Raw genomic sequence first — 14,826 nt, forward strand, 5'->3', positions numbered from 1 at the left:
GCCAGAAAAGAATGCAGGAGAAACTGGAGGACCCGGAGAACAGGTCCAGGTGGCAAAATCTCAGAATTGTCGGCCTCCCTGAAGGCAGTGAGGGATCGGATGCGAGGGCTTATGTGACGGACATGCTGGAGAGGTTGAGCGGGGGTTGGGGCACTCCCTCGGCCCCTGGAATTGGACAGAACGCACAGAGCCCTCGTGAGGAAGCCCCGAGCGAATGAGCCGCCGAGGGCCATGGTGGAACGTTTTCACCGATTCATGGACAAGGAACACGTTTTGCGGTGGGCCAAGAAAGAACCGGAGCAGCAAGTGGGAAAACTGTGAGTTGCACATTTATCAGGACCTGGGAGCGGATTTGGCCAAGAGGCGAGCTGGGTTCAATCGGGCAAAATTGACCCTCATTAAGAAGGGAGTGAAGTTCGGGATGCTGTACCCAGCCCGTCTGTGGGTCACACATGAGGAACAGGATTTCTGCTTTGAAATGCCAGACGAAGTACGGACCTTTATTAAAGAAATGAAGCTGGAGGCGAATTAAAAGACACTGAAGCCTTGAAGAAATACCTTGGCTGCGATTTGTTGTGCTGGATTGTATAAATATAAAGTAGCGCTATGTGAAATAAGGGGCTGTTTGGATGGTTAACGGTTGCTTTGTCCTGCACGGAGCTGGTTAGAGGGGGGAAGAGCTTGGGTTTGGTTCTGCTTTTTGGGTGATTATTTTTCTAAAGTGACTGATTCTTCACTGTTTTTTTTGATGTTTGTTTACTGGGGAATGTGATGCTTTTTAAATGTTTATCCATGTGGGGGGAGAGGGAAGAGAACAATAGGGAGACAGACTGCTTGGTGCCAGGGGCGGGCGCTATCAAATCAGCGTGGGTCAGCTGATTCTCGGAAGCGCAGTGGGGGGTGACCAGTTGTTAAGCTGGAGCTTGACTTGGGGGGTTGGGTTTCTAGTGTTGTTGGCTGGGGGGGGGGGGGGAGGGAGGGGGGAGCTGCTTTGCTGACAGGGGAGGAACTGTTACTAGGAGACAAATTGGAGGTCGGGAACGGCGACTGCCTGAGGGGGGGCTCGAGGAGGCCGAGGGTGTGAACCTGAGGCTGGTCTAAAAAGGGCAATGGCTAATCAGCGGGGGGTGCCCCCCCCCCCCCCCCCCCCCCCCCCGATCAAGCTGATCACATGGGACGTCAGAGGGCTGAAAGGGCCGGTCAAGAGGGCTCACGTGTTCGCACATTTGAGGGGGCTGAAGGCAGACGTGGCAATGCTACAAGAGACCAGGGGGATAGCGATCTTGATCAGCAAACAAGTGGCATTCGGGGCAGGCAGAATCATGTCAGACAAGGGGGGTAAGTACATAATGGTGAGTGGGAAGCTGGAGGGGGTGCGGATGGTACTCGTGAACATATATACATATATGCTCCAAATTGGGATGACCTGGAATTTATGAGGCGGGTTTCAGGTAAGATCTCAGACTGAGAGTCACATAACCTGATCATGGGAGGTGTCATGTGAGAATATCTTTAAGAAATGGGTGTTTACTACTGCAGTGACGTCAGAGTGTGGGTGGAGCTGGGCTGTCAGCTTTTTTACTTTTGTTTCAGGCTGTTTGCTGCAGGGTGTGTTTTAGTTTTGTTTTCAGTGTTGGAGCTGAAGCCAGACAGAGCAGCTGTACTGTTGATCTCTTTGCCATCAAAAGACTATCTCTTGATCTTTGGTGAATTCAGAATTATAAATGTTCTCAATAGTGAATGTAAACCTAATGTGCTTCTGTTAAAAGAAGTTTCTTCTGAATGTTGTTTGGGAAGCTTAAAAGATTACTTAGTGTTGTAAGTAATTTCTGCTGTACCATACCTGTAGAGTCGGCCGTGTGCTCCCCATACCACAATCTATTAAAAGTTGTGGGTCAGGTGAACTCCATGATACACTTTGGGGTTCTCCAAACCCTGGCCCATAACAGTCATTTATCCGGAATTGGACCGGTCAAAATCCAGGACAGGGAGGAGGCCGGCTGCGGCAAAGGAATTGAAGGGTTTTATGGAACAGGTGGGGGGAGTAGGCCCATGGAGGTTTGCACGGCCGAGGGCGAAGGAGTTTTCCTTTTACTCACATGTCCACAAAAAATCGACTTTTTGTTCTGAGCAGGGCGTTAATACCGGAGGTGGTGGATACTGAGTACTCGGCTATTGCAGTGTCGGATCATGCCCCACATTGTGTGAATCTATGGGTTAGTGTGGAGAGAGGGCGACGCTCGCTTTGGAGACTGGATGTGGGTTTATTAGAGCGCAAAGCGATCTGTGGGCGGGTTAACAAGTCCATCCAGAACTACCTGGAAACAAATGATATGGGGGAGGTCTCATCAGCGACGGTTTGGGAAGCTTTGAAGGCAGTGGTCAGAGGGGAATTAATCTCGCTACGGGCCCACAGAAAAAAGGCAGAACAGGCCGAGAAGGATAGATTAGTGGAGGAGATACTCCAGGTGAACAGGAGATACTCGGAGGCCCCAGACACGGGACTACAGAGGGAGCAGCGGAGGTTACAGGCGGAGTTTGGGCAGTTGACAACAGGGAAAGAGATGGAACAGTTGAGGAGGCAAGGGAGCGATCTATGAGTATGGGGAAAAGGCAAGCAGAATGTTGGCAAACCAGCTCAGGAAAAAGGGAGGCGGCCAGGGAGATAGGTAAAGTAAAGCGTAGAGGCGGGAATACTGTCCTGCACCCAGCGGGAGTAAATTAGGTATTTAAGGACTTCTACAGCAAATTATATGAGTCGGAACCCCCGGCTGGGGTGGAGGGGATGAGGCAGATTTTGGATCAGTTGAGGTTCCCAAGGGTAGAGGAGGACCTGGTGGAGGGGCTGGGAGCCCCAATTGAGATTGAGGAAAAATCAAGGGGCTGGAGGGCATGCAGTCGGGCAAGGCCCCGGGCCTGACGGCTACCCAGTGGAATTCTATAAGAAGTTTTCAGAGATATTGAGCCCACTGCTGGTGAGGACATTTAATGAAATAAGAGAGAAGGGAGCTCTCCCTCCAACAATGTTTCAGGCCTCGATTTCATTGATCCAGAAACAGAAGAAGGATCGGGAGCAATGCGGGTCATACAGGCCAATTTCTCTACTGAATGTGGACGCCAAACTGCTGGCTAAGATACTGGCCATAAGATGGACTGTGTCCCGGGGGTGATAGGGGAAGACCAGATGGGATTTGTAACAGGCAGACAACTCAAAGCCAATGTTCGAAGGCTTTTAAATGTTATTATGATGCCCTCAGAAGAAGAGGAGCTGAAGGTGGTGGTAGCGATGGATGTGGAGAAGGTTTTTGATCGGGTAGAGTGGAATTACCTGTGGGAGGCGCTGGGAAGGTTTGGGTTTGGTGAGGGCTTTATTGACTGGGTGCGGTTGCTCTATCAGGCACCAGTAGCGAGTGTCCATACGAACCGGCTGAGGTTGGGGTACTTTAAACTACACCAAGGGACAAGGCAAGGGTGCCCCCTCTCGCTGTTACTGTTTAATCTGGCCATAGAGCCATTGGCCATGGCGTTAAGAGCCTCTAGGAACTGGAAAGGGCTGGTTCGGGGTGGGGGGGGAGAGTGGAGCACAGGGTCTCGCTCTACGCAGATGACCCGCTCTTGTACATTTCGGACCCGTTGGAGGGGATGGGGAAGTTATGCGGATCTTAGGGGAATTTGGTAATTTTTCAGGGTATAAATTGAACATGGGGAAAAGAGAGATGTTTGCGAAATAAGCAAGAGGACAGGAGAAGAGACTGGGAGAGCTGCCGCTTAGAATGGTAGGGAAGAGCTTTCGATATCTGGGAATCCAGGTGGCCCGGAAATGGGATGCACTGCACAAGTTAAACCTAACCCGGTTGGTAGATCAAATGGAAGGGGACTTTAAGAGGTGGGACATGCTCCCGCTATCACTGGCGGGGAGGGTACTGACCGTGAAAATGACGGTCCTCCCCAGATTTCTGTTTGTCTTTCAGGTCCTCCCCATCTTCATCCCTAAGGCCTTTTTCAAGCGGGTGAATAAGATTATTTTGGACTTTGTGTGGGCGGGTAAAACCCCGCGAGTGAAGAAAGTGTTGCTGGAGTGCAGTCGGGGGGAGGGTGGGTTGGCGCTGCCGAATGTCTGCAATTACTACTGGGTGGCTAATGTAGCCATGATTAGGAAGTGGGTAGTGGGGGGGGGGGGGGGGTGTCGGCATGGGAGTGGATGGAGGCGGCGTCACGTAAAGACACCAGTTTGGGAGCACTGATAACGGCACCTCTGTCGTTCTCACCGGCTCGATACTCCACAAGTCCGGTGGTGGTGGCGGCTCTGAGAATCTGGGGGCAATGGATGAGATATAAGAGAGGGGAGGGAGCGTCAATTTGGACCCCGATTTATAATAACCACAGGTTTATACCGGGTAGGCTAGATGGCGAGTTCAGGAATTGGCAGAGGGCAGGAATTAGAAGGATGGGGAATCTATTTATAGACGGGAGCTTTCCCAGCTTGAAAGCCTTGGAGGATAAATTTACATTGCCAGCAGGGAATGGTTTCAGGTATTTGCAGGTGCGAGACTTCCTGAGAAAACAGGTGCCGGCCTTTCCGCTGCCGCCATGGGGGATACAGGATAGAGTAGTTTCCAGTACCTGGGTGGGAGATGGGAAGGTATCGGATATTTACCAGGAGCTTTCGGAGGCGGAGGAAACTCCGGTGGTTGAGCTTAAGGGCAAGTGGGAGGATGTACTAGGAGGAGAGACAGAGGCGGGTCAATGGGCGGATGCCCTAAGCAGGGTTAATACCTCCTCATCATGTGCCAGGCTTAGCCTGATACAATTTAAGGTTGTCCACCGGGCACACATGACAGCGGCTACGATGAGTAAGTTTTTCGGGATAGAGGATAGGTGTGCGACGTGCGCGGGAAGCCCAGCAAATCATGTCCACATGTTTTGGACATGCCCGAAGCTCAGAGTGTTTTGCGAAGGCAATGTCCACGGTTCTAAAAACACAGGTGGTGCCGAGTCCGGAGGTGGCGATCTTTGGAGTGTCGGAAGAGCCGGGAGTTCAGGGGGCAAAAGAGGCCGACGTCTTGGCCTTTGCCTCCCTGGTAGCCCGGAGACGGATCTTGTTAATGTGGAAGGACCCGAGGCCCCAGAGTGTAGAGACCTGGGTTAGTGACATGGCTGGATTTCTCAGTCTTGAGAAAATAAAGTTTGCCTTAAGAGGGTCAATGTTAGGGTTCACCCGGAGGTGGCAGCCGTTTGTCAACTTTCTTGGGGAAAAAAATCGGCGACAAACCCTCAACGATTCCTGGACTGGTGAGGGGCTAGCAGCGGTACAGGGTGAAACCCCTGGCTCTCATGCCAAAAACAACCAGAGAATGGCCGGGTCCCTGGCCATGCATGCGCACGGCTGATAACCTGCAGCAAATGCACTGTACAATAAAGGCACTGGCCATATACGGACCCGACCTGCCATCTGCGGCCTCACAGGGCACCCCATGGCCATACCCTGGCCACCCCCACCAGTTGCCCCAGCCCTCGCAGATCTCCCCCAGCCAGCGGCACGGATCCCGGCCGAGTGTGGCGACGCCGGACACAGTCTGCAGCCGCCACGCTGGTTCGCGACCGCTGAGACCACACATCTCCTGAGCCGTCAGGAACTCGGCCCATCGGGAGCGGTGCATTACGGGAGGGCCTGCCAATGATGTTGCAGTGGCGAGCAGCGCGCCGTGCAATGTCGCCATTTTAGAGGGGGCAGAGCATGGCTGACCGGCGTCAAACCGGTGCTGGCCCCGATTTGGGCGTCGGAGTCGATTCCCCGCCCGAATGCCGATTACGATATTGGTGTCGGGCAACGGAGAATCCAGCCCAAGGTACCGTTTCTCCAGATTACATTGGGTTTCATTGGAACATTGTAGAGGGCCAAGAACTGAAATGTGAGCATGAGAACAAAGTGTTGAATTGAAATGACAAGCAACCAAGAGGTGGGAGTCATGCTTGCAGCCTGAGCAAAGGTCTTCCCCAATGGAAAGGAGACCACACAGAGCTGCGAGTACAATATACTTAATAGAAAGTACCAGTATATCACTACTTCAACTGGAACAAGTTCAACTGGTGAGATGTCAGGAGAAGTTCAGTTACCATAATATATTTTGCATTGCTGCACACAATGTTCAGGGTGGTGCAAATCCCAGCCCTCTCTGTGATGGTGTGGACACTTTCACAGTAGAGTGTTGTTGAAGGTTCAGTGGTTTGGTTGATCTGATTGAGCTCCGAACCCTGGAGGAGTGACTGGCTGCAATGTGACTGGTGGCGTAGGCAGGCTGCCATGGTTTACATTTGCAGCATTTTGCAAAATGGTTCCATCTGCCACATTCATTGCAGCATTAACCAAATGTCTAGCATGCACTTCTGTGTTGAGGGTGATGACCACTGTTGTTGGGTGTACCATGAAAACGTCTGTTTCCCACCTTCACTCTTTGGTACATTTTTCTGACTGTTCATTTAGCCAGCAAATGCTGATGATGTTTGCAACGTTAAATTTTTCTCACAGCAGTTGCTTGTAAACAGGATCACTGTGGACCCCACAGACCATTCGATCCCTGACTAATTCACCAGTAAGAGGGAAAAGCGTACTTTATTTTGCTAAAAACTTTTTAAGTTGTTGTTTACGATTCTATCGATTCATTTGTACTGAAGTGTTAAACGTGTGCCTGTTGAGCGTTATATTCCTCACTGGCAAGCAAATATGCTCAAACATTTTTAACAGTATCTTTTTCCTCCTCCATTTGAAAGACAAACTTCTTGTCGACCTCGGGCCCCGCTAGATTGAAGGTACATGCAGTACCTTCTTGCACCTGCCCGATAATCTGCCCCTGCAGTTGATCCTCCCCTCCTTTTCAAATTTGGCCCAGTTATCCGCAATATTTTTCTCAAACACGAGCGGGTCGATGTGGCAAAGTCCCTGTGTCATACTGTCAACTCCTGACAATGTGTAAAAATGGTGGATTCCAATGACTGGCGACCAAAGATTTATAACAACAATAGTTTATTCAGTACTCTGAGCAGCCAGTGCATGCTTCAACTCTGCCTGCGCTCTAAGGAGAAATCCCGCACTTCCAACATGTGACCCTTGAAGTAGCCATGTCATTAATAGAATTTACAGTGCGGAAGGAGGCCATTCGGCCCATCGAGTCTGCACCGGCTCTTGGAAAGAGCACCCTGCCCAAGCCCACAATCCCACCCTATCCCCATAATCCAGTAACCCCACCCAACACTAAGGGCAATTTTGGACACTGAGGGCAATTTAACATGGCCAATCCACCTAACCCGCACATCTTTGGACTGTGGGAGGAAACCGGAGCACCCAGAGGAAACCCACGCACACACGGGGAGAACGTGCAGACTCCGCACAGGCAGTGATCCAAGCCGGGAATCGAACCTGGGACCCTGGAGCTGTGAAGCCACAGTGCTAACCACAATGCTACCGTGCTGCCCGTGCTGTCATCCTCGGTCTGAACTTCATATGTGGGACGTTAATGGATAAAACCTTACCATTATATTTTGAGTTGCTTTGTGGGGTGATTCGACAGATGGTTTGAGTTGTTTCAGTTTGATTAGAAGAATCAGGCAGGGGGATTGGCTGAACGAGGGTGGAATCCACTGCTGTGCTCAGATGAAGCAACGCGATGCCTTCACCTTGTCCGTCCACAATGTGTCGCTTCTTGATTTTGTATTTTGTTGGTCTGGGAGAACCTGCTGTGCAAATGTCTGAAAAGGAACTGGAACGAAGAATATAAACAATCCACCAATTCACAAGTATAGAACAATACCATAGTACAGAAGAAATAAAGAAAAAAGCTGATATTGGACCAATGTCATAGAATCACTACAGTGGACCTCCGGTGGCGGCCATCGAGTGAATGGTTGCTTATTTGTAGCTCCCGCTTGTGATGGACCTTTGGGACCTTTTGCCACGACTTATGGGGGATTTGATTGGCAAAATAGGAGATTGATGAGGTAGAGGAGAAGGATTCCCCACCAGTTTGTGAATTTGTGGATCAGAAATGGCCTGAAAAGGAGAGATCGTTGGTCAAAGAAGGGAGTGGAGTCTGTAGCACAGAAAAATATGGTGGAGGCTCAAGGACTGGGATTGCCGACCCAGTGGTCAACGGAGCAGCTTGTGGACTTCCACTAGGAGAGGTTTGCTAAGCAGAGACAAGAGTACCTGGACCCTATTAAGACAGGGATTGACTGGGCGGAGCAAAGATTAGGAGCCCAGAGCCAGGCGATCCAGAAGGTGGAAGATGCGGTTGCTGAGCACAATGGCCAGCTAGCCGCGAAGGCAGCGGAGATGGGGATGATGATGAACCACCAGAAAAGGCTACAAGAGAAAGTGTAGGATCTGGGGAACAGGTCACACAGGCAATATCTGAGGATCGTTGGCTTCCTGGAGGGCAGCAAGGGATCGGCCGCAGGGGCATATGTTCAAGAAGCTGCTGGGGGAAGGTGCGTTTACTCGGCCCTTGACGATGGACAGGGCACACAGAAAGCTTATGAGGAAGCCACTGAAAAATGAACTGCCGAGGGTGATGGTAGTACGAATGCACCGGTTCCTGGACAAGGAACAGATCTTGAGGTGGGCCAGGCAGACAAGGAGCTGCACATGGGAAGATAACGAACTGCGCATTTACCAGGACCTGGGTGCAAAAAAGGCCAAAAGAAGGGCGAGCTTCAACAAAGTAAATCGGCCCTCTTTAAGAAGGGGGTGAAGTCCGGCATGTTGTACCCAGTTCGATTGTGGGTCACTTACGAGGGCCAAGAACTTTATTTTGGATCGCCAGATGAGGCTATGAACTTTGTTAAGGACAGGGGACTGGCAGGTTATGGAGGACTTGGGGGCGTGTAATTCTGTAATTATGCTGCTAAATTTATTTTCTCTTTGGGTTCTGTGTGTATTGTTTTTGTTCTAATTTTTAGGCCGTTGCTCAATTTTGTATGGGGGTTAACTTTGTTCTTAATGGGGGATGATGGGTGGAGTTTTCTTCTTTGTTTGTTGGGGATTGTTTTGCTTTGCGTATGTATGTTAAAGCAGGGGGGAGGGAGATCAGTGGGGGATGGGATGCTTGGCGCCATGGGCGGGGGCTACCAGGCTAGCTGGATGGGCTAGCTCACGGAAACGCAGTGGGGGGAGAGCAGTGATAGGTTTGTTGAGCAGGGGAATGGGATTGCTATTTTGTTATGGGGGAGGGGGAATTGTTCTGCTGACGGAGGAGGGACTGGCACTGGGAGACAAATTGGAGGTCGATGTCAGTGGGCACCCGAGGGCAGGCCTGAGGACATGTGAGACACGGGCTGGAGGCAGGCCTAAGGAGGGCGACGGTTGATCGGCAGGGGAGGTGGGGGAGGGGGGATGGGGTGTCCCACGACCGACTGACCACATGGATCGTGAAAGGGCTGAATGGGCCTTTCAAGAAGACTTGCATCTTTGTGCATTTGAAGAATTTGACGGCGGACGTTGCAATACTACATGAGGTACACCTGAGTGTAATGGATCAGTCTGGGCTGAGGAAGGGGTAGGTCAGGCAGGTATTTCATTCAGGGCGAGACTCTAAAACTAGGGTGGGGTAGCGAATAAGCGGGTGTCATTTGAGGTAAGGAGTATAGTTGCGGACTCGGGGGGTAGGTAAGTTATGTTGAGTGGGAAGCTGGAGGGCATGCCGATGGTATTAGTGAATATTTACTCACCAAACTGGGACGAGGCGGAGTTTATGAGGCGGGTGTTGGGGAAGATTCCGGACCGGGACACGCATAGGTTGATCCTGGGGGGTGAACTTCAATATGGTCATCGATCTGAGATTGGATCAGTCGGGTTCAAGGACAGGGAGGGTGCCAGCCGCAGCGAAGGAACTAAAGGGGTTTATGGAACAGACGGGAGGAGTAGATCCATGGAGGTTTGGACGGCCAAGAGCGAAGGAGTTTTCTTTTTTTTCCCATATTCACAAAGTGCACTCCCGGATTGATTTTTCCATTTTGAATAGGGCTTTGCTGGCAGGGGTGGGGGAGGCCGAGTATTCGGCGATTGTTGTCTCGGACCATGCCCCACACTAGGTGGATTTACGGGTGAGCAAGGAGAGGGAGGGGGGGGGGTGTCAGCGCCCACGATGGAGTTTGGATGTAGGAGGTGTTAGCGGATGAGGAGGTGTGCGGGCAGGTGAGGGAGGCCATCCAGAATGAAACAGGGGAGGTCTCGGCAGCAAAGGTGTGGGAGACGCTGAAGGCAGTAGTTAGGGTGGAGCTGATTTCAATACAGGCTCGTAGGGAGAAGGTGGAGTGGGCAGAGATGGATAGGCTGGTTAGGGAGATACCCTAGGTGGACAGAAGGAGCTCTGAAACCACAGAAGCGGGGCTGTTGAAGGAGCAGCAGAAGCTGCAGATGGAGTTTGGTCTGATATCCACAGGGAAGGTGGTGGGGCAGTTGTGGAAGGCGAGGGGAGTGGTATATGAGTATGGTGAGAAGGCCAGTAGGATGCTAGCACGCCAGCTCAGGAAAAGAGAGGTGGTCAGGGAGATAGGTAGAGTGAAGGACAGAGAGGGGAACACGGTCATGGACCCAACGGGGGTGAGTGGGGTGTTCAAGGAGTTTTATAGTCGGTTGTATGGATCGGAGCCCCCAGCTGGAGGGCATGAGACAATTTTTAGAGGGGTTGGAGTTTCCGAAGGTGCAGGAAGGGTTGGTGGAGGGGTCGGGAGCCCCAATCGGGATTGTAGAAGTAGTAGAGGGATTGGAGGCCTGCAGTAAGGGAGTTAAAGTGCAAATGAGAAGATGAGTTGGGAAAGGAGTTAGAGGTGGGTCTGTGGGAGGATGCCCTGAGCAGAGTCAACACGTCCTCATCATGTGCCAGGCTCAGCCTGATACAATTCAAGATGGCTCACTGGGCACACATTTTTTTTTTTTTTTATAAATGTTTTTATTCAGTTTTCATATTTTATATTGAACAAATTACAAATTGTTAGGAGAGAAAAAACAACAAACAAACACGCAAAAATTAACATACATATTTACAGGTAAGCATCTTCGTAGTAGTAACTGCGCCCGCCCCCCCCCCCCCCCCCCCCCAACATGTTTATTTAGTTTGGTTTTGGGCCTTAGCTAGCCATCGAACCCCCGTACCGAACCTGTAGCCCCTCCCGCTACCTTCCCCCGACTATTCTTCCTCTTGTACATTGGCCACAAATAGGTCCCGGAACAGTTGCATGAATGGCTCCCACGTTCTGTGGAAGCCGTCGTCCGACCCTCGGATGGCAAATTTGATTTTCTCCATTTGGAGAGATTCCGAGAGGTCGGACAGCCAATCCGCAGCTCTGGGCGGTGCTGCTGACCGCCAGCCAAACAGGATTCTACGGCGGGCGATCAGGGAGGCAAAGGCAAGGGCGTCCGCCCTCCTCCCCAGGAATAGATCTGGCTGTTCTGAAACCCCGAAGACCGCCACTATCGGGCATGGCTCCACCCTCACTCCCACCACTTTGGACATAACCTCGAAGAAGGCTGTCCAGTACTCCACGAGTCTGGGGCAAGACCAGAACATGTGGGCGTGGTTGGCCGGGCCTCTTTGGCACCGTTCACATCTGTCTTCCACCTCCGGGAAGAACCTACTCATACGGGTTCTTGTTAAGTGGGCTCTATGTACCACTTTTAGTTGCGTCAGGCTGAGCCTTGCGCACGTGGAGGTGGAGTTGACCCTATGCAGTGCTTCGCTCCAGAGTCCCCACCCTATCTCCATCCCCAGGTCGTCCTCCCATTTCCTTCTTGTTGCGTCCAGTACGGTGTCGTCCCTATCTACCAGTCGGTCATACATGTCACTACAGTTCCCTTTCTCTAGGATACTTGCGTCCAGTAGGTCTTCCAGTAGTGTCTGTCGTGGCGGTTGTGGGTACGTCCTTGTCTCCTTTCGTAGGAAGTTTTTGAGCTGCAGGTACCGTAGCTCGTTCCCCCCAGCTAGCTGAAACTTCTCTGTCAGTTCGTCCAGTGTTGCGATCCTGTCGTCCGTGTATAGGTCCCTGACTGTCAGTGTCCCCCCGTCCTGCCTCCACCTTTTGAAGGTGGCGTCAGTCAGTGCTGGTGTGAACCTATGGTTGTTGCAGATGGGAGCCCTGTTCGACATTTTGGTCAGGCCAAGTTGCTGCCGCAGTTGGTTCCAGGATTGGAGGGTGGCTGTCACCACTGGGCTGCTGGAGTGTTTTTTGGGTGGGGATGGGAGTGCTGCCGTGGCGAGGGCCCGGAGGGAGGTTCCCATGCAGGAGGCCTCCTCCGCACGCACCCACTCAGCCTCTGGCTCCTGGATCCATCCCCTTACTCGCTCGGCTGTTGCTGCCCAGTGGTAGAATTGTAGATTCGGGAGGGCTAGCCCTCCCCTGGTTTTTGTTTTTTGTAAGACCTTCTTTGGGATCCTAGCATTTTTACCCCCCCATACGAACGCCATGATGAGTTTGTCCAGCGCTTTGAAAAAGGCCTTGGGGATGTAGATCGGAATGGATCTAAACAGGAAGAGGAACCTGGGCAGTACGTTCATTTTGATCGTCTGAACTCTCCCCGCGAGGGAGAGCGGGAGTGTGTTCCATCTTTGCAGGTCCTTTTTAACTTCCTCCGTCAGGCTGGTGAGGTTCCATTTGTGGATCCCTTTCCAGTCATGGGCTATTTGGATCCCCAGGTAGCGGAATTTATGTCGGGCTTGATTGAACGGCAGCCCCTTTAGTGCTGCCCCCCCCCCCCCTTGCGGGTGTACTGGGAAGATCTCACTTTTGCTCATGTTGAGTTTGTAGCCCGAGAAGGCTCCAAACTCTTTCAGGAGCGCGATGATTCCGTCCATGCTGCTTTGTGGGTCCGAGATATAGAGGAGCAGATCATCCGCATAGAGTGAGACTCTGTGCTCTCTACCTCCCCTTCGGATCCCCCTCCAATTTTTTGCTGCCCTGAGCGCGATTGCTAGCGGTTCAATTGCTAGTGCGAACAGCAGCGGGGACAGTGGGCATCCTTGTCTGGTGCCCCTGTGCAGCTGGAAGTATTGGGAGTTGGTATTGTTGGTCTGTACACTCGCCATGGGTGCGTTGTACAGGAGCTTTACCCAAGCGGTGAACCCTGTTCCAAGCCCGAACCGCTCCAGTACCTCTATGAGGTATTTCCACTCGACTCTGTCGAAGGCCTTTTCTGCGTCCAGGGAGACGATCACCTCTTGTGTTCTCTCCCCGGAGGGGGTCATTATCACGTTCAGCAGGCGCCTGATGTTCGCGGTAAGCTGTCTACCTTTGACAAAGCCCGTCTGGTCCTCTGTGACCACCTCAGGTACACAGTCTTCTAGCCTCTTGGCTAGGATTTTGGCCAGTATTTTGGCGTCTGCATTCAGCAGAGATATGGGTCTGTATGACCCACATTCCGTTGGGTCTTTGTCTTTCTTAGGTATCAGCGAGATTGAGGCCTGTGCTAACGTGGGTGGCAATGTGCCCCTAGCTAGCGAGTCTGTGAACATCTCCCGCAGGTGCGGGGCCAGCGCTGTCGCAAATTATTTGTAGAAGTCCGCCGGGAATCCGTCCGGTCCCGGCGCCTTCCCCGCCTGCATGGAGCTAATGCTGTCCATGATCTCTCCCAGTGCTAGTGGTGCTTCCAGATCCCGTTTTCTGCCCTCTCCCACAACTGGTATGTCCAGTCCGTCAAGAAACCGGTTCATCCCAGCCTTCCCCGTTGGGGGCTCTGAGGTGTACAGCTCTTGGTAGAAGGCCTTGAAGGTTTTGTTAATCCTCTCTGGTTCTGTTTCCAACGTGCCTCTGGTATCTCTGATTTGCGCAATTTCTCTGCTGGCTGCCTGCTTTCTCAGCTGGTGGGCCAACAGGCGGCTGGCTTTGTCTCCGTGTTCGTATAGGGCCCCGCGTGCCTGGCGGAGTTGGTGTACTGCTTTCCTGGTGGAGAGCAGGTCAAAGTTCCTTTGTAATTCTTTCCTCTCCGCCAGGAGTTCTACGGTCGGGGCCTCGGAGTATTTATGGTCTACCTCCAGTATGGAGTCGACCAGCTTCTGCCTAGCCACCCTTTCCTCCCTATCTCTTTGCGCTTTGTAGGCTATGATTTCCCCTCTTAGTACGGCCTTAAGCGCTTCCCAGAACGTGGAGGGTGAGACCTCCCCGTTTTGGTTGATCTCAGTGTACTCCGCTATGGCCCGCGCTATCCTTTCGCTGAAGGCCTTGTCAGCTAGTAAGGCACCGTCCAACCTCCATTTGGGGCGCTGGGCCCTTCCCGTCTCTAGCCGCACATCCATGTAGTGTGGGGCGTGGTCTGATATCACAATTGCGGAGTATTCCACCTTGTCTATCTCTGGAAGCACCGTTTTCCCCACCACAAAGAAGTCAATTCTGGTGTACACGTTGTGTACTGGGGAGAAGAAAGAGAATTCTTTCTCCCCCGGGTGGGCGAATCTCCAGGGGTCTACTGCTCCCATCTGCTCCATATAGTGACTGAGTTCCCTTGCCATGTTTGAGGTTTTCCCCGTTCTGGGGTTTGATCTGTCCGTCGTTGGGTCCTGTACACAGTTGAAGTCCCCCCCCATGATTAGTCGGTGCGTCGCTATGTCCGGGATTTCTGCCATGGTCTTTTGGATGAAACTCGTGTCGTCCCAGTTGGGCGCATACACGTTAACTAGGACTACCGGCGCCCCATCCAGGGCCCCGCTGACCATGACATACCGTCCCCCTGGGTCCGTAACCGTCTTTGTCGCCCTAAACATTGTCCTCTTGCCAATCAGGATCGCCACCCCCCTGGCCCTTGCCCCATAACAGGAATGATAGGTTTGTCCCACCCAGCCC

General features: G+C 52.2%; 1 protein-coding gene across 2 annotated transcripts in view; it reads right to left on the reverse strand.

The window, feature by feature from the left end:
* LOC119974658 overlaps positions 1–14,826 on the reverse strand; it is a 188,008-nt gene that overhangs the window by 19,158 nt on the left and 154,024 nt on the right. For both annotated transcript variants that reach the window (XM_038813734.1, XM_038813733.1), the window contains exon 10: positions 7,531–7,757. In XM_038813734.1, the coding sequence (XP_038669662.1) occupies positions 7,531–7,757 (227 nt within the window). The remainder of the gene's footprint in view (positions 1–7,530; positions 7,758–14,826) is intronic.

Source organism: Scyliorhinus canicula, chromosome 12 (genome assembly GCF_902713615.1).
Source record: "Scyliorhinus canicula chromosome 12, sScyCan1.1, whole genome shotgun sequence".
Taxonomy (NCBI): Eukaryota; Metazoa; Chordata; class Chondrichthyes; order Carcharhiniformes; family Scyliorhinidae; genus Scyliorhinus; species Scyliorhinus canicula.